Source organism: Pezoporus flaviventris, unplaced genomic scaffold (assembly GCF_033815535.1).
Source record: "Pezoporus flaviventris isolate CSIRO_AGI_PZ_B2104156 unplaced genomic scaffold, CSIRO_AGI_Pfla_v1 ptg000204l, whole genome shotgun sequence".
Lineage (NCBI taxonomy): Eukaryota > Metazoa > Chordata > Aves > Psittaciformes > Psittacidae > Pezoporus > Pezoporus flaviventris.
The window spans coordinates 217,133-235,188 of NW_026892752.1; the positions used below are offsets into that span (position 1 = coordinate 217,133).

At 46.1% G+C, this 18,056-nt stretch overlaps 1 protein-coding gene across 4 annotated transcripts in view; it reads left to right on the plus strand.

The window, feature by feature from the left end:
* The window catches only part of LOC133262223 (splicing factor 3B subunit 3-like), a 58,204-nt gene that overhangs the window by 17,777 nt on the left and 22,371 nt on the right, over positions 1-18,056 (plus strand). For all 4 annotated transcript variants that reach the window (XM_061441186.1, XM_061441184.1, XM_061441188.1 and 1 more), the window contains 2 exons: positions 12,058-12,153; positions 12,666-12,738. In XM_061441186.1, the coding sequence (XP_061297170.1) occupies positions 12,058-12,153; positions 12,666-12,738 (169 nt within the window). The remainder of the gene's footprint in view (positions 1-12,057; positions 12,154-12,665; positions 12,739-18,056) is intronic.

Below are 18,056 nucleotides of genomic sequence, written 5' to 3' on the forward strand. Positions count from 1 at the left end.
CTACTGTTACAAAGCCATCAAATTTAACATTACTTAAATCTAATTCTAAAGGTTTCTATATTCCATTTTGTGATTTTGTGCCCCCTTGTTTCAGTTATCTTGTTGATCACATCTGTGGGGATCTGGTGACGTCCATCTTGCCCTTTTATTCCCCAAAATTGAATCGCTTGTGCAGGTCCCTTGACCTTACTCCGTTTTATGGCAAAACCGGTTTTCAGAAGGGTTTGGATTTCCTCCCTTTCTCAAAAACTTCTTCCGCTGTATCACCTGTTAGCGGCGAGGAGAAGCAAGACACGCTAATCCAATATGGGTGATAAGCAAGCTTCTACTTTATTCGTGGCGCACATCGCTTATATCCGCGTGGTGTTAGCCACGCCTACTAGTCACAACAGTATTGGTTAGTTCTACATGGATTCCTTTACATTCTCCTGCCACGTCCGGTTTCCGGTTACCTGTAAGGCCTTCACTTTGCTTTGCTCGCACAAGGCCTCTAAGGATCCATGGCCTTGCTCTTGGAGCCATTCTGCAACAATTCCCCCTTTTTTTTTTTGTGCAAGCAAAACATTGTGGGTCATTCTGTTCACTTCTTTCATTAAAGAACTATAAGCAAGTCTAACAACTACAATGATTAAAATAACAATGATACATAAGCGCAATCCTTCAAATAGCAGTGTTTTAAGCCAACCTGTAATGCCCCATGAGGACAACCATTTAGTTATCCCTAGGTCATTGCTCACTTGCAATTGCTGGGTAAGCTGAGCCAGGGTTTTCAGCTGTGCATGTATCGAATTAGAATGATCAGAAAGATTCATACAACACATTCTATCAAACTCTTCACATCCATGTCCCTGTGCCAACAACAAAAAGTCTATAGAGGCTCTGTTCTGCAGTGTTGCATGTCTCACAGAGTCAACATCAAACAACAAATCGGAAATTGCCTTCGATGTAGCATTTGTCTGCTTAGCAAGCCAACAGCCTAGCTTGTTTAACTGAGCCAAGGCCCCGGCTGAAGCACTTACAGAGATTTGGCATATTATGATTGGATACATGTCTTGAAGACCCTTAACATATAATTGGTTAAACACAGGTGTGAGAACTCAGCCTTGAAGGCTTGCCAACAGTCCACAGTTCTCATTAACTCAGTGAATTCCAGCCTCTTATCCTGCTTGCTTAAGCTTCTTTGGGCCTCTCATGGCCTTGCTGTATCTTTCAGGATTATTCAGAGTTTATGTACCAATTATGCATTCTCCCGTGAGAACACTGTCTCCACATCTCCCCCCTTTGGTTTTATATCTAGTAACAAGTCGCTACTACAGCAAAGCACACACAAATTTACATTAGCAGAGTAACTATTACAGGGTGCAGCAGCATGTTGAAGATGCTGGTGGTAGTGTGGGACTAGTCAAAGAAATTTCTTACCAGTGGAATTTTCCCACCCTCTTAATTTGTTCCATCACCTGCTTTATAACACTACCATTGTATTAAAATCTTTCTATCTTTTGCCTTTAGCATTTTCTAGCAGCTACTGCAAATTTCCATACTCTAACATCTCTTTTACAAGTGACAAATCTATACAATACAAGGTGTAGTTTCTTATTAGCAACTAGCTAGTAAATACAGGTGATTTTATAGACAAAATCACAACCTCTAATAATAGCTACTTTACAAGCACACATATTCAGGATGTTACTTTTCAGTTGTCCCCAAGTGATGTTTTGCAATCATTCGTTTTTCTCTTCCTCTATCTCATTCTGCTTGGGGTATTCACGGTCAGCTCCTGTAGCTGAGGCATCAGGTTTCTCCATTCGTCTGTCCAGCTCATGGCAAGGCTTGACAAACTTTGCAGGCAGTCCCAATGGACCTGTAGGCAGGAGGACACAAGTATACCCCCTCCCCCAGCTTATCAGTTCTTGAGAAGTAGACAGGTTAAATGCAGCATATTTGCAGCATCATTGCTCTCTCTCCCCCCCCCCCTTTTTCTTTTTTTTTTTTTTTTTTTTAATCCCTGCAAAAGCTGGCCTGCCGGCAGCCGCACTTTTACATTAACCCTTTCATGCTGAAATGTTAGACAGCTACCCATTAAAAACTTTTACATGAACCCAACAATACACAAAACACCGATCGCCCTCAACACATACACACGCACACAAACGCATATGGGATCCCACAAGCACACACCACACAACTACAATATTTGAAGCACAAAATCCAGACAATCATTACTCCCACTACAGTTCCACGTACAGAACGTGGCAAAAGGACCCTGTGGAGACTAATAGCAAACCAGCTCCGAGAAGCATTATTGCAGTGTGAGGTGGCAGGCTCAACCTTAGCGGGCGTCCCTGCAGAGGCTCTGCCTTCCCCACATCGTATGAGGCTTGGACTTTTATACTGACCAAAATGTACACTCATTCCGACACAGGTGGCCAGCCTGTGCTGGAAGAAGTGGCCAGCAGTATCTACAAAGGTCTCCAAAGTTTGATAGAAACATGGACATACTTATATTTACCAACTTCTAGTACATGAGTATCACAGAGAAGCTGTATGGGCTCCCCCTGTCAATCGCAAAAAAAAAATCATAACATATACAGCCTTAGTATAAGAGGATTTTAACCCATACGTGGTCACTGTTTGTCAGGCCTCCTTAATGTCATGGTTTAAACCCAGTCAGGTATATATATACTTCTGTGGGACTGATGTCCCAGGCCATCTGATCCACACAGTCCAGTAAATCCGATTGTCCCCTACCTCCACCTGTCTGGAGGCAAGGCCCCTCTAATGGTCGTCACAGCTTTGGACACTTAAGTCGTGATGAAAGGGATTATTCTTCGTTATCACAGGAGCTGGAGTAAAATCGGCTCTTCCATTCCATCTGGGAAACTGCTCACCAGAGACTGAAGCCGTAGCTCTCATGGGACGATCAGTCTTGGCCCTTGCTCCCCTCTTCAGTTCACTCACCCGTTCCTCCAAAGCTGAAGTAGGTTTTCCATCCCACTTTGTCATGTCTTCTCCGTGATCCAGCAGGTAAAACCATAGGGTACCCCGTGGCGTATACCTCTTGTATCTCCTCTCTTGAACAATAGGAACCCTTTTGTTAATAGCTGAGACGTGTGTTGGACCACGTGAGGAGCTGGATAAATCAGATAGATCGTCCCTCAATTGTTTGAGGTCCTGGGACAGTTTTTCCACAGCTGAGATGATGGAAGGGGTGAGATTGTCTTCGAACTCTCGGAGTTTATGAACCATTTCATCCACTGTTAGTGGTACTATGTCATTCCAGGTCACTGTTGCCAATGAATGGGCATATGATGACGGTGCATTCCGTTTAAGTTTTCGCCACATGGGTTGTGTACATTCAACTTCATCTGGATCTATAGGTGTATCCCCGTTATTCGGCTTGATGTGATAGAGCATCTCTACGATGGCCGATTCCCTCAGAGACTGGATGCCTTTGTCTATAGTAGTCCACTTGGCCGAACGACTCGTAACATCGTCCTTGTACGGAAACCTTTCTTTCACAGCTGCCAAGAGCCTCCTCCAAAGGCTGAGGGACGTTTTCTCTCTTGCGATTGCTTTGTCAATTCCCCCTTCTCTAGCAAGTGATCCCAGCTGCTTGGCTTCTGTACCTTCTAGTTCGTGACCATCGGCCCCATTGTCCCAGCATCGGAGTAACCAGGTGATGATGTGCTCCCCTGGTTGACGGGTAAAATCTTTTTGCATATTCCGCAGCTCAGTTGAGGTCCGAGGTCGAGAAGTTACCTCTTCTTCTTCTTCTTCGTCATGTGATGATGACTCCTGATCAGGTTCTGGACCGGGTGGTGAATTCATTGTTTCTTCATCTCGCTTCACCCTTTTTGCCTCCTTTTTGCTTGTTCTCTTGCGTACAGGGGCAACCGATATTGGTACGAATTGGTCCTCTGGTTTGGCTGCAGTGATTATCACTGTGGTTTGAGTAGCAACTGTACTTGTTGCTGGGGGTGGTGTAGCTGCTGTACTTGCCACTGGGGTAGCTGCTCTGTTCATTGAGGCCAAAGTTTGAGTAGCGACTGTACTTGTTGCTGGGGGTGGTGCAGCTGCTGTGCTTGGAGCTGGGGTAACCGCGCTGTCTGTTGCAGTTGAAGTTTGAGCAGCTGCTGTACTTGCTGCTGGGGTAGCTGCGCAGTTCATTGCAGCCAAAGTTTGAGTAGTGACTGTTGCTTTGCCCTCAGATCCGCCGACATTCTTTTCCTTTTGAAAGTGCTGGATAGTGTTGAACAAGGCCCTGTAAGCATAGGCCAAGCCCCAGCACGTTGCCGTGATTTGTCCATCTCTGGTATGGCCAGAATGACCACACACCTCATTTAAGTGTTTTACTAATTCTTCTGGATTTTGCAGTTGTTCGGTAGTGAAATTCCAAAGTACTGGAGGGGCCCACTGACCTAGATACTTGCCCATACTATCCCCCACACCCTGCCACTCATGGCTGTCCAGCCTCAGGGAAAATCTCTCGGTCCTCCTACATCGTCGTTTGACCCCAGACAAGACCCAAACCTGAATCTGCTTAACTCTTGAAATCAGTAGTGGGCAAAACACACTCTGTATGCGTGTTAGCATGGTGATTCCCATCACCATCAGCAAACAAGTCTCAACAGCATTAAAAGGCCATTCAAAAAATTCAAAACTCTCAAATGTAAATGGTCTGGGGGGACGACTGGGAGGGTAAAAGAATGTCTCCTTCACAGGTTGAGCACCTGAGAAGGAGAAAAAAGATGTGTAATTGCTAAGCACCTCCATCATATACCTCCCAAAGTATAAAGGTGGTGACCACACTGGGAACATAAGCCAGATCAGTTTCATGATCAATGATTCTATTGTATTACAAGTCATTACCATAAAGTACAATGGGACAAAAACCTTAGCCCTAGCCCCACACTTGAAAAACACTAATACAGCAAATACCGGATGGACGTAAGATACGATATACTGAAACTGTGAGATCAAGAGGAACAACCTTGAGAGCCAATAAATCAGCATTGTGATGAGTGACTACCAATCCAGTCAGATCTGTTCTTATCTCAACCCCTCGTGCCCCACGTTGGGTGCCAAAATGAACTGTCGTGGTTTAAACCCAGTCAGGTAACTTGTTCACTCACTCCCAGTGAGTGGTGCCGAGCTGACAACAATCGAGGTCCGTGTCCCCCCCCCCCCCCCCGGGGTTCTCCCCCACTCCCGGAGGAACGGGGAGGAGGATCGAAAGAATGCAACTCCCGCGGGTTGAGACAAGAACAGTCCAGCAACCAATGTACACAAATCACCACCGCAACTATCAACTACAACAATGATAAGGGAAAATAACAAGGGAAGAGAATACGATACCACCGGCCAAGAAGACGAGTTCCACCCGGAAGCCGCGTGTCCTTCCGGGTAACTCCCAGTCACCCCCCACCCCGGGCATGACGTGCTGTGGTATGGAATACCTCCCTGGCTAGCCCGAGTCAGACGCCCCATCTCTGCTTCCTCACAGCTTCCCCTCCTCCCTGGCAGAGCATGAGCCTCACAAAGTCCTTGGTCAGGGTAAACATCACTTAGCAACAACTGAAAACATTGACTTCACCAACACTGTTCTCAGGCTGGAAGTCAAAACACAGCACTGCACCAGCTAGCACAAAGGAAAAAAAAAAAAAACATGACTGCTACTGCTGAACCCAGGACACTTAACTATTTTGAGATCAAAAGCTTCCCACTCTTTAGCCCCCTGCTGTGTAGTAAACACAGGATATGCAGAGAGGCCCATTGCAGAAAATTCACCAGTAATAATCTCATCTTTGATTAACCCATGCCAACAGTGCGCAGGATTTTTGCCCCCCCCCCCGATAACTCCTCCAACCCCCTCCACCTGTTTGCCTTCTTTAAGGAAGGGGTTTTACGGAATATAAGGTGCAGTCGCCGATGGAGATGTGTCAGTCAGAGTCTCAAGGGCTTCAAGCTTTTTCATCAGTTGTTGCAGCTGAGCGTCTCCAGGGCCAGTGAGTAGTTGCTGATGAGCTGAGCAGACCAACCCGGGAGACGAAGAGTCAGAGTCTGGAAGCAGAGGATATAAATCTGGCTTGGATTCAGGGGACTCGGAGTCTGATCCTGGGTCCAACTCAGGGTCTCCGTTGTTCACAGCTATGTCTTTCTTGTCAGATGTTTCTCGTTTGGTATGTGGCCATCTGCAGACCTGGCTCCTCCGTAACTGAGTTAAAAATTTCTGATCTAGGGCATAATGGGTTGGAAAGGCTTGCAGTTCCTCCAAATCTCCCGCTAGCGCATGATCTCTATTTTCTACTGCGTGCTTCAAAATGGCGCCCCAATCGATCCGGCACCGAGGTACCACCCTCTTCCTTTCAGCTTCCTCGACATTCATCATGCGTATCCCTTCTAATATACTTTCTCTGTCCTTTTCAAAGTCCCTACTTTCGGAATCCCTCTGCTTTTCGGAACTCAACTGGGGTGGTGGGGGAGCAGGGAGTTACACCTCCTCCGCTGCACCATCTGATGAAGAAGGAGGGGGGGGAAACCCTGTGCTCCAAGCACAGGGGGCACCCTGCGCGTTGGGGGAAACGAGTTGTAATCTTCCCCCGGCTTCAACCGACCGGGGACGTCTGTTCCTAGTTTCTCCGTTGCTACAGTGGCAGTTTTCTTTTCCGCCTTGTATCTTTTTATACAATTTATTACTTCTCTCCGTGGCTTACCGAGTTTCTTTGCCGTTTTATCATCATTAAGCATTGAGTCAAATAGTTCATCACCAAACTTTTGCCACTCACTCTCCTCAAAAACTGTATTAGGATCTACAAAAAATCCCTTAGCCTTCTCTACAGCCCCTAGACCTGCTAGCTGCTTTAGAGTCTCAGGCTTAATTCCCCGCTTTTATAAAAAGCGCTGTAATAAATCAGGGGCTACTTCTCGGTCCATTTTCTTGGCTGGCCTTTTCCGGATCGTCCTCTTCTGGATTGTCCTGTAACCTCGGTCTCCGGATCGTCCAGTACTGGATCGTCCTCCCGATGCAGCTGTATCTGGCTCACCCCAGTGGCGGACTCCTTTTGGTCAGTCCAAGCACCCAGGTCAGTCATGCCACCGTAGTAGCACTGCCCGCGCTCCCTGGCCGCTGCCGCCGGTGCCGCTCACACTCGCCGTTCCAGGTCCCCGTTATCCGGGGCCCTGTTATCTGCGTCCCTGTTCGGGCGCCATTTGTTAGTGGCGAGGAGAAGCAAGACATGCCAACCCAATATGGGTGAAAAGCAAGCTTCTACTTTATTCGTGACGCACATCGCTTATATCCATGTGGTGTTAGCCATGCCTACTAGTCACAACAGTATTGGTTAGTTCTACATGGCTTCCTTTACATTCTCCTGCCACGTCCGGTTTCCGGTTACCTGTGAGGCCTTCACTTTGCTTTGCTCGCACAAGGCCTCTAAGGATCCATGGCCTTGCTCTTGGAGCCATTCTGCAACAATCACCCCACAAGATAATGTCATCAATGTATGGCAGGTGTTCTGGAGCTTGCCCCTTTTCTAGTGCAGTCTGGATCAGTCCATGGCTGTTTCCTCCCCTGGAGCAGTCGGTTCTAAGTGTACTGGATGCCCCTCCAAGTAAAAACAAACTGTGGCCTGCGCTCTGCTTCCCAAGGGATTGAGGAAAATGCATTGGCAATATCAGGTGTGGCATACCACTTGGATCCAGTTCATAATGAAGTTTTAGCATGTCTGGTAAGGCAGCAGTCAATGGTGATGTGGCTTCGTTCAGGCCATGATAGTCTGCTGTTAGTCTCCTCTCTTTCCATTAGACTTCTGCACTCTCCACATGGGGCTATTAAAGGATGAATGAGTCCTACTGATCACTCCTTGGCTCTCCAGTCTATGGATCAGCTTATAGATAGGAATCAGGAGTCTCGGTGCAGTATTGCTGCCAGTACACTGTTGCGGTCGCGATTGGCACTTGTTCTTCGACCTTCAGCAACCCTACAACAGAAGGATCCTCTGAGAGATGAGGCAAGGTGGACAGCTGCTCAGTTTCCTCCTTCTCCAAAGCAGCAATACCAAAAGCCCATTGGTACTCTTTTTTGCTCTTGAAGTACCCTCTCCTGTGGTAGTCTGTGCCAAAAATGCATGGAACCTTTGGACCAGTCACAATGGGGTGCTTTTACCACTCCTTTACGGTCAGGCTGATTTCAGCCTCCAGTGCAGTCAACGCTTGGGATCCTCCTGGCACTCCAGAAATACAAATGGGTTCCACCCCTTGACAGCTTGATGGCATTAGGATACACTGTGCATCAATAACTACTAGACTCTTATACTTCTGCTGGTCTGATGTGCCAGGCCATCTGATCCTCACATTCCTGTAAGCCCGACTGTTCCTCTTCTCCACCTGGCTGTAAGCAGGGCCCCTCTAATAGTGATCATAAGATTCTCCAATTACGTCTTGTAGAAAGGAATTATAGTTCCTTATCATAGGAGTTTGAGTAAAATCAGCTCTTTCACTCTGTCTGGGAAATGTGTCAGCAGAAACTGGAGCTGCAGCCTTCTTGGGAGGATCTTCCTTGACCAGTTTTCTCTTCAGTTCATGCACCCATTCCTCCAGAACTGAGGCAGGTTTTCCATCCCACTTCCTAATGTCTTCTCCATGATCCTGCAGGTAAAACCATAGGGTGGGCTGTGGTGTGTACCTCTGTCCTGGGTTCAGCAGTAGCAGTCATTTTTCTCTTTCTTAGTAGCTGGTGCAGTGCTGTGTTTTTGACTCTCAGCCTGGGAAAAACTCTGATAACACCGATGTCTTTTATTTGTTGCTAAGTAATGTTTACTCTAACCAAGGAATTTCTGAGTCTCATGCTGTGCCAGGGAGGAGGGGAAGTCAGGAGGAAGCGGAGGCAGGACACCTGACCCAAACTAGCCAAAGAGGTATTCCATACCACAACATGTCATGCCCAGTATAAAAACTAGGGGGATTTACCCAGAAGGCCAAATGGCTGCTCAGGTCAGGCTGGGTATCAGTCAGCAGGTCGTGAGTGGTTGTATTCTCTTCCCTTGTTATTTCCCTTATCATTATTATTATTGGTGGTAGCAGTAGTGGTTTTGTGTTATACCTTAATTACTGGACTGTTCTTATCTCAACCCGTGGGAGTTACATTCTTTCTGTTCTCCTCCCCATCCCTCCAGGAGCAGGGGTAGGAAGAAGTGTGGGGGGAGTGTGTGTGTGTGAGTGAGCGGCTGTGTGGTTCTGAGTTACCGGCTGGGCTTAAGCCATGACAGCTTCCCATATATTCTCTCTCAAGCAGTAGGACACCTTCTTTTCATAGATGAGATGTGGGTTGGTACACGTGGGGAGCTGATTAGATTGGATCGCCTAAATTGTTTGAAGACCTCGGACGTGTTTTCCTCAGCTGAAATGGCAGGGTGAGTTTTTCTTCAAACTCTTGGAGTTGATGAATCTTTTCATCAACTTGATCGTGCTGCCTCATTCCAGGTCATTGATGCCACTGAGTTAGCATGTGATGATGGTGTACTCTGTGTAAGTTTCTGCCACATGGGTCATGTACATTCAACTTCATCTGGATCTTTGGGTGCATTCCTGGTATCTGGTTTCCAACAGACCATCTCTGGAATGGCTGATTCCCTAAGGGACTGGATGCCTCTCTCTATCGTGGTTCACTTGCGTGAGCGACGCATAACATTGTCCTTGTAGGGAAATGTTTCCTTCACAGCTGCCAAGAGCCACCTCCAAAGGCTGAGGGTTCGTTTGTCTTTCTCAATTGTTTTGAAAGTTCCCCCTTCCCTAACAAGTGATCCCAGCTGCTTGGCTTCCCTACCTTCTAGTTTGTGACTGTCGGCCCCACTGTCCCAGCATTGCAGCAACCAGGTGATGATGCGCTCCTCTGGAAGACTGATGAAATCTTTTTGCATATCCTGCAGCTCAGTTGATGTTGAGGATTGAGAAGTTACCTCTTTATTTTCTTTCTCTGATTCCTCTAGTAAAAACTCTTGTTCAAGTGTCACCCCCTCTAGTATGCACATTGTGTCTTCATCTTTGTTCAGTCCATGAGTTGTTCTTTGTGGCTGTTATTTGTTTTTTCCCTTTGCTTACAGGGGCAACTGATATTGTCACAGATTAGTCCTTTGTTTTAGCTGCAGTGTCTGTCACTGTGGTTAGAGTGACTGCAGTGTCTGTCACCAGCATTAGAGTGGGTGCAGTATTTGTCACCTGGGTTGGAATGTCAGCTCTGTTGTCAGGGTTGGTGTAGCTGCTGTGCTTTGGGGTTGAGTAGCTGCGTTGTCTTTTGCGGCTGGGGTTTGAGTAGCTGCTGTGCTTGTCGCTGGAGTTGGTGTAGCTGCTATGTTTGGGGTTCGAATAGCTCTGTTGTCTGTTTCTTTGCCAGCAGACCCAGGGACATCTTTTTCTTGCTCCTTACAGGACAGAGTCCTATAGGTGTAGGTCAAGCCCCAGCACATTGCCATTAATTGTCCCTTTCTAGTATTGCCTGCATGACTGCACACCTTGTCTAAGTGTTCTGCTAATTTTTCTGGATTCTGCATTTGTTCAGGAGTGAAATTCCAAAGCACTGGACAGGCTAACTGGCTTAAGTGCTTACCCATATTATCCCACACACCCTGCCACTCATGACTGTCCATCCTTGGGGAATATCTCTTGGTAGTATTCTTAAATAGTCATTTAACCTTAGACAAGACCCAAGGCCGACCTTTCTTAGCTTCCAAGATTGGATAAGATTGGGAGTTCTCAGGGCGGTCACGCCGTAGGCAAAACAGAGAGAGCATATGCAGCAACGTGCTGGTTCCCAGCAAAAGGAGCAGGCTGTTTTCATGGGCATTGAAAGGATATTCTGAATCATTAAATTTTCCAGAATCTACTCCTACTGTAAATAGCCTGGTGGGGGAGCAGAGGGTCTCTTCCATAGGTTGACCCCCCAAGGGAAGGAAAAAGAAAGATGTGTAATTGTTAAGAATTCCCATTGCATACCTCCCAAAGTATAGAGGTGATTGCCATGCTAGGAATGCATGACAGACCAGTTTCATAAGCAATGAGTCTTGCATTACAAGTCATTACCATAAAGTACAGCGAATCAAGAACCTTAGCCCAGGCCCCCCAGCCAATAAACACTAAAACAGCAAATACTGGCTGTAAGATACAACATGCTGAAACTCTGAGAGCCAACAAATCAGCATTGTGAGGAATGACTATTAATCCAAAACAATGAATGCTTATCACAAATACGATTAGACACACTCTGGTCAGATCTGTTGTTATCTCAATCCTTCCTGCCCCATATTGGGCGCCACAAAGAACTGTCGTGGTTTAAGCCCAGCCGGTGACTCAGAATCACGCAGCTGCTCGGTCACTCACTTCCCCCTTTCTTCCCCCTGCTCCCAGAGGGATGGGGAAGAAAATCAAAAGAATGCAAATCGCATGGGTTAAGAACAGTCCAGTAATTAAGGTATAATACAAAACTACTACTGCTGCCACCAATAATAATAATGATAAGGGAAATAACAAGGGGAGAGAATACAATTGCTCACCACCTGCCAACCGATACCCAGCCCAACCTGAGCAGTGATCTGGGCCTTCTGGGTAACTCCCCCCAGTTTCTATACTGAGCATGACATGTTGTGGTATGGAATACCCTTTTGCCTAGTCTGGGTCAGGTGTCCTATCTCTGCTTTCTCCCAGTTTTTTGTGCCCCTCCTCCCTGGCACAGCATGAGACTCAGAAAGTCCTTGATCGAAGTAAGCTTTACTTAGCAGCAACTAAAAACCATTGGTGTGTTATCAGCACTGTTCTCTGACTAAAGTTAAAACCAGCACTGTACCAGCTACTAAGAAGGAGAAAAATAACTGTTACAGCTGAACCCAGCTGACAGCAGGGAGCTTGGTTAAAACCTGATGTTATTTCAGTGCAGCAGATGGTACACCCTATGGCATCTTCACTGTTTTCAGTGTTTGAAAAAAGCATTCTTAAAGCAGTAGTGTGGCATATGTAGTTTAAGTCTCTCTTCCTGTGGTTATTGTTTGACACTGTTTCTCCATGCAGATAGCAGATTTGGCCAATGAAGACACACCACAGTTGTATGTGGCTTGTGGTCGGGGGCCCCGGTCATCTCTGAGAGTTCTAAGACATGGACTTGAGGTAAGACTTCATCACTTCAGGAGAATGGCTTGAGAGGCAAGGACATTAAGAAAGTCCTTGAAGTAAGGGTGCTGAAACTGAAGGAATTATTCTTTTGCCGTGGTCTAGAGAGCAACTTTATCTATACTTGCTTCCTGGAAGTAGAAAGGTTGCACTGTTTACTCTTAAAGTCTCAGAGACTTTTTGTTCGGTTGACTCCAACCATCTGCATTTTTTCTCTTCTAATACGTGCATGTATTGAGTGAGAACATTCTGGTGTTTCTGCCAGCTGCTGCTGCTCTCTTTGCTGGGGGTGGGTGACCTTGTTTTAAAGCTTTGATTTTGCTGTAGCAGTGCTGAATGTATTCTACCCAGTAGCACATCTGGCATGGGGAGAGAGCATCAGAATTGGGAATTATTAGCTTTCCTACCATGTTGTGGGAAAGCTTAAAAGCTGCTAGTGGTTTGGTGACTTACTGTAGTTAATTCTAAGCATTTGTTTGCTAAAGAACCTTCTTCCTGTTTACTCTTAGGTATCCGAAATGGCTGTCTCGGAGCTGCCTGGGAACCCCAATGCTGTGTGGACAGTGAGGAGACATGTTGAAGGTATGCAGTATTTTCCTAAAGCACAAGGAGGTGATAATGTTTTTTGGTGTGTTTTGTTGTTGTTCTGTCCAAGGAGATAGGAAAGGTACTTCATGGTGGTTGTGTGCCATCTCCAAAAGTTGGGCTTTGAATCAGCAGCCACCTCTTTGTACTTAGAAGCCACCCTCTGGTCCCCTAGAATTGTCATGCTTCCCTCTGACAAAGAAGCCCCTGCTTCTTTGGAAAGGACAGGACAAGGTGGAATGGCTTTAACCTGACAGAAGGAGATCGCGATGAGATTTTAGGAAGAAGTTGTTCCCTGTGAGGGTGGCAAGGCCCTGGCACAGAGTGCCCAGAGAAGCTGTGGCTGCCCCATCCCTGGCAGTGTTGTTCAAGGCCAGGTTGGATGGGGCTTGGAGCAACCTGGTCTAGTGGAAGGTGTCCCTGCCCATGGCAGGGGATTGAAACTGGATGAGCTTTAAGTTCGTTTCCAATCCAAACTGTTCTAGGATTCTGAGACTTACGTACTGCCTAAGCAGCATGGAAGGAACTTTGAGCGCAAAGTTCCTTCATGTTCCTCAGAAATAAAAGGGTCAGCGGGAAAGTATTTCCACAGTTCATGTTAAAAATAATGTGCTTTTCTTAAAAGAGGAATTCTAGTTTGTTAGAGACAAACCTTTGCTCCTGCTTTCTGGAGAAGGAGTTGATAACATTTGCTCCCTCTGAGAGATGGAGACTTCTGACATCACTTTGCAGTTTGAAAACCTCTTGAGGTTTCCTCTTGAGGTTCCAGAGGATGACTTTGACTTTTCAGGAGATGGAGGACCATTGTTAACCTACATGAAACAGACCAGTCTCACTGTTTCTTTTTTCCTCCTTGCAAATTCTCCAGGCTGCAGCATGGAGAAGATCTTCAAGATTTCAGAAGGCTGGAAGCTGTGGCTGTTCTGAACCATGTTACTTTGTGAATACATTTTAAAGTTACATGAAACTGATCGCCAAGTTACATCTCTTTGAATTCAGGAATGATTTGACTGAGTTTTAATCGGAAAGCCTGCAGTACCTTTTCAAATGTTGTACCCAATCTTGAAGCTGCCTGGGTGCTGGTTTTTGAGTGTTCAGTTTGCAGTGCCAGGTTGCCTGACTTCGCCTTGCTGCCACAGTGTCTGCTGCAAGGCCTCTGTAAGATATGTACAGGTTTGCAGCCTTCAAAGCAAATACTGACCTTGGCTGGTACATGGTGATAGACACTACCAATACCAAGCCTTTTTTTTTTTTTTCCCTCCCAGCTGCTTTGTACAGACCTCCAAGAGAAAATGATGACATATGCTTGAAGTACCTTATAGGTATTTCTGGCATGGGAATGCCCTGTGGTTATGGGATGCATCTGCCCATCAGACAGAAGCACATGGGTTTTGAATCAAACCTTCTTGGCAGTTGAATATCAAGGTCTGGGAAGCTAGATGGCTGGGTGCTTTGCTGTAGAGATAGGTGGTCAGGTCTCACCTTACACCAACGTTCCCTACCTGGCGCTCTTGCCTGAAAACTTTGCTGAGGAAACTTTGAAGGAAAAAAGGCTTATAAAAGGTGGAAGCAAGAACAGGCGGCCTGGGAAGAACAAAGGGACATTGTCTGGGATGCTAGGGACCAGGTTAGGAAAGCTAAGGCCCAGTTAGAATTAAACTTGGCTAGGGATGTGAAAGATAACAGGAAGGGATTCTATAGTTACATTGCAAATAAAAGACTAGGGACAATGTGGGCCCTCTCCAGAAGCTGTCAGGAGAACTGGCTACCCTGGATTTGGAGAAGGCTGAGGTTCTGAATGACTTCTTTCCCTAAGTCTTCACTGGCAGAGGCTCTGACCACACCGCCCATGTCTTGGAAGGCAGATGCAGGGACTGTGAGAATGAAGACCTTAGGTCCACTGTAGGAGAGGATCTGGTTTGAGATCATCTTGAGAACCTGAACGTGCACAAGTCCATGGGACCTGATGAAATCCATCGATGGGTCCTGAAGGAGCTGGCAAATGAAGTTGCTAAGCCACTGTCCATCATATTTGAAAAATCATGGCAGTCAGGTGAAGTTCCCAACAAATGGAAAAAGGGAAATATAACCCCCATTTTCAAGAAGGGGAACACGGATGACCCAGGGAACTACAGACCAGTCAGTCTCACCTCTGTGCCTGGCAAAATCTTGGAGCAGATTCTCCTGGAAGGCATGCTAAGGCACATGAAAATCAACAAGGTGGTTGGTGACAGCCAGCATGGCTTCACTAAGGGGAAATCCTGCCTGACCAATTTGGTGGCCTTCTATGATGGGGCTACAGAACTGATGGACAGGGGCAGAGCAGCTGATGTCATCTACGTGGACTTGTGCAAAGTGTTCAACACTGTCCCACATGACATCCTTGTCTCTAAATTGGAGAGACATCAATTTGATGGATGGACCGCTCAGTGGATAAAGAACTGGTTGGATGTCTGCATGCAGAGAGTCGTGGTCAATGGCTCAATGTCCAGCTGGAGATCAGTAATGAGTGGTGTCCCTCAGGAATCAGTGTTGGGACCAGTCTTGTTCAACATCTTTGTGGGTGACATGGACAGTGGGATTGAGTGTGCCCTCAGCAAGTTTGCTGATGACACCGAGCTATGTGGTTCAGTTGATATGCTGGAAGGAAGGAATGCCATCCAGAGGGACCTTGATGCGCTTGTGAGGTAGGCTGATGCCAACCTTATGAAGTTTAGCCATGCCAAGTGCAAGGTCCTACACCTGGGTTGGAGCAATCCCAGGAACAGCTACAGGTTGAGCAGAGAAGATATTCAGAGAAGCCCCCCTGCGGAGAAGGACTTGGGGGTGTTGGTCGATGAGAAAATGAACGTGAGCCGCCTTCAGTGTGTCCTCGCAGCCCAGAAAGCCAACCGTATCCTGGGCTGCATCAAAAGGATCATGACCAGCAGGTCGAAGGAGGTGATCCTGCCCCTCTACTCTGCTCTCGTGAGACCTCACCTGGAGTATTGTGTGCAGTTCTGCTGTCCTCAACATAAAAAGGACATAGAGCTGTTGGAACAAGTCCAGAGAAGGGCCACGAGGATGATCAGGGGACTGGAGCACCTCCCATATGAAGACAGGCTGAGAAAGTTGGGGCTGTTCAGCCTGGAGAAAGCTGCGTGGAGACTTCACAGCAGCCTTCCAGTGTCTGAAGGGGGCCTACAAGGATGCTGTGGAGGGACTCTTCATTAGGGACTGTAGTGATAGGACAGGGGATAGCAGGTTAAAACTTAAACAGGGGAAGTTTAGATTGGATATAAGGAAGAAGTTCTTTACTGTAAAGGTGGTGAAGCACTGGAATGAGTTTCCCAAGGAAGTTGTGAATGTTCCATCCCTGGCAGTATTCAAGGGCTGGTTTGACACATCCTTGGGTGACATGGTTTCATGGGAGGTGTCCCTGCCCATGGCAGGGGGGTTGTAACTAGATGGTCTTAAGGTCCTTTCCAACCCTAACTATTCTATGATTCTAAAACCAATGTGCAGCGACTCCCAGGTATGGAGTCTCCATGCAGTACTCAACAGAAGCCCAGGAAAGTACTGTCATCCCATCAGTATCTTTTAAGTGAGAATAATCCTGATATTTGTCACTGCTCATCTGTTTGTTCACTGGACAAATCTGAGCTAGTGGTGTCTGCATTTGTATCGGTTGAAATTCAGATGCTGCAGAGCATGAAAAAACTGTATCGGGCATGGGCTGGTATATAGGAATGGAATTTTCATGGAGTAGCTCAACCGGAATCCATGACAATTAACAAAAAGAGTAGGATAGAATTGGTGGGCTGAAATGTGATATTTTCATAAGTGGTCGTGACGTGTGCATGATGCTGCAGAAAATTTGTAATGAATGCATAGGAAAATGTGTCCAGTTGTGGTTTTCCAGAGTCTTTAAAATGTCTCTGTTACTTGCTGAAAGGAGCTAACTGGAGCAATTAGAACAGTAATAAGCATCTCTGAAATCTTGTGTCTGTGTACAAAATAATATCTGTCTGTTCAGAGCTCTGGGGAGCTTCTTGTTATGCTTGGGATTGTGCAGAGCTAAGTAGCTATCTTTTCATATTAAATTCTATAGATCTTTTTCTAACTGAGAATACTTCTCAGTGTGCTGCAGGGATCCCTCCTAATCTCAAGTAGGCTGCTATATTTTCTAAACCAAAATTGCATTGTTTGAATCTAGATGAATCTTATTCATTGACTTAATTCTGGTAAATAAAACCATTTATTTCAAAAGCTCCAGCCAAGAGGCATTAAGCAACACTATTGGACTTGAAGCAAAAAATGCACTTGTTACTGTTATTGACACAGACTTAAAGGTACGCTCTGATATAATTGTAAAAAGTATCAAGAGGTAGGAATGAGTTTTTATTTAGAGTAAGACTAAGGGAATCTGTTTTGCTTTCAAATAGGAGTTCTTTGTCCTGCTCCAAATCACATGGTTAAGCCTCCAGCTGGGTCATGGTGGTTTATCATGAGAATGACAGCCCCCAGGGGGAAAGGCAGCAGCTCTCAAGAAGTTTGGAAGGCAGCAATGGTCTTTGAAATGGAATTTGTAGAACATCCTGTCTACAGGACATTTTTTAATTAAATGCTTAGCCTGTGAACTGCTAGAACCTGAAAAAAACATGCAGGTTTGTAGGAGCAGCTGCTATTTAGTGTAGAAAATAACTAGTTTGTAACAGTGCACTTCTTGCATGTCTCTTGCCAATGGCATCTCTTGACATTGGCTGTTAATGTTAGAGAAGTTCTCCTGTTAAGCTGTTTAAGTAGTTACTGACTGGTTTCTATTTGCAGGTTCTGTTCTTGTGTTGTCATTTCCACAAGTGGGACCTGCTCCTGTCTGTGGGCTTCAGGAGCATGTTGGAGGTTTATGCCACAGGCTGCTGTTAGAGTTGCTTTAATGGTAAAAACACTTCAGTTTGATCAGAGCTGTGGTCTGTATACCAGATGTTTGAGAGAAGAATGATGTGGTGTTTGGTTTTTCTTTTTCACTTGCATATTTTTAGCTGTATGTAAGGTCTTTCTGTTCGTGGCATAGCAGGTTTGGCAGCACCTCCCTCTAAACAGGGTGGATAAGAAAAGGATCAGTTCCTGGAGCATTTCAGTTGACCCAGTTCTGCTTCTTTAAGCTACTGTATGGTGTTTGCTGGCATCATGTATTCAACCTAGTGAGAGTTTTCTATTTTCTTTCTCTATAGAGAGAGTCATTAACCCTTCTCCATGTCTCCTACCTTTACAAATTATGGAGAAACTCTGCTCAAGAGCAGAAACTGTGACAGCTCTCTTATACCCTCACCTCT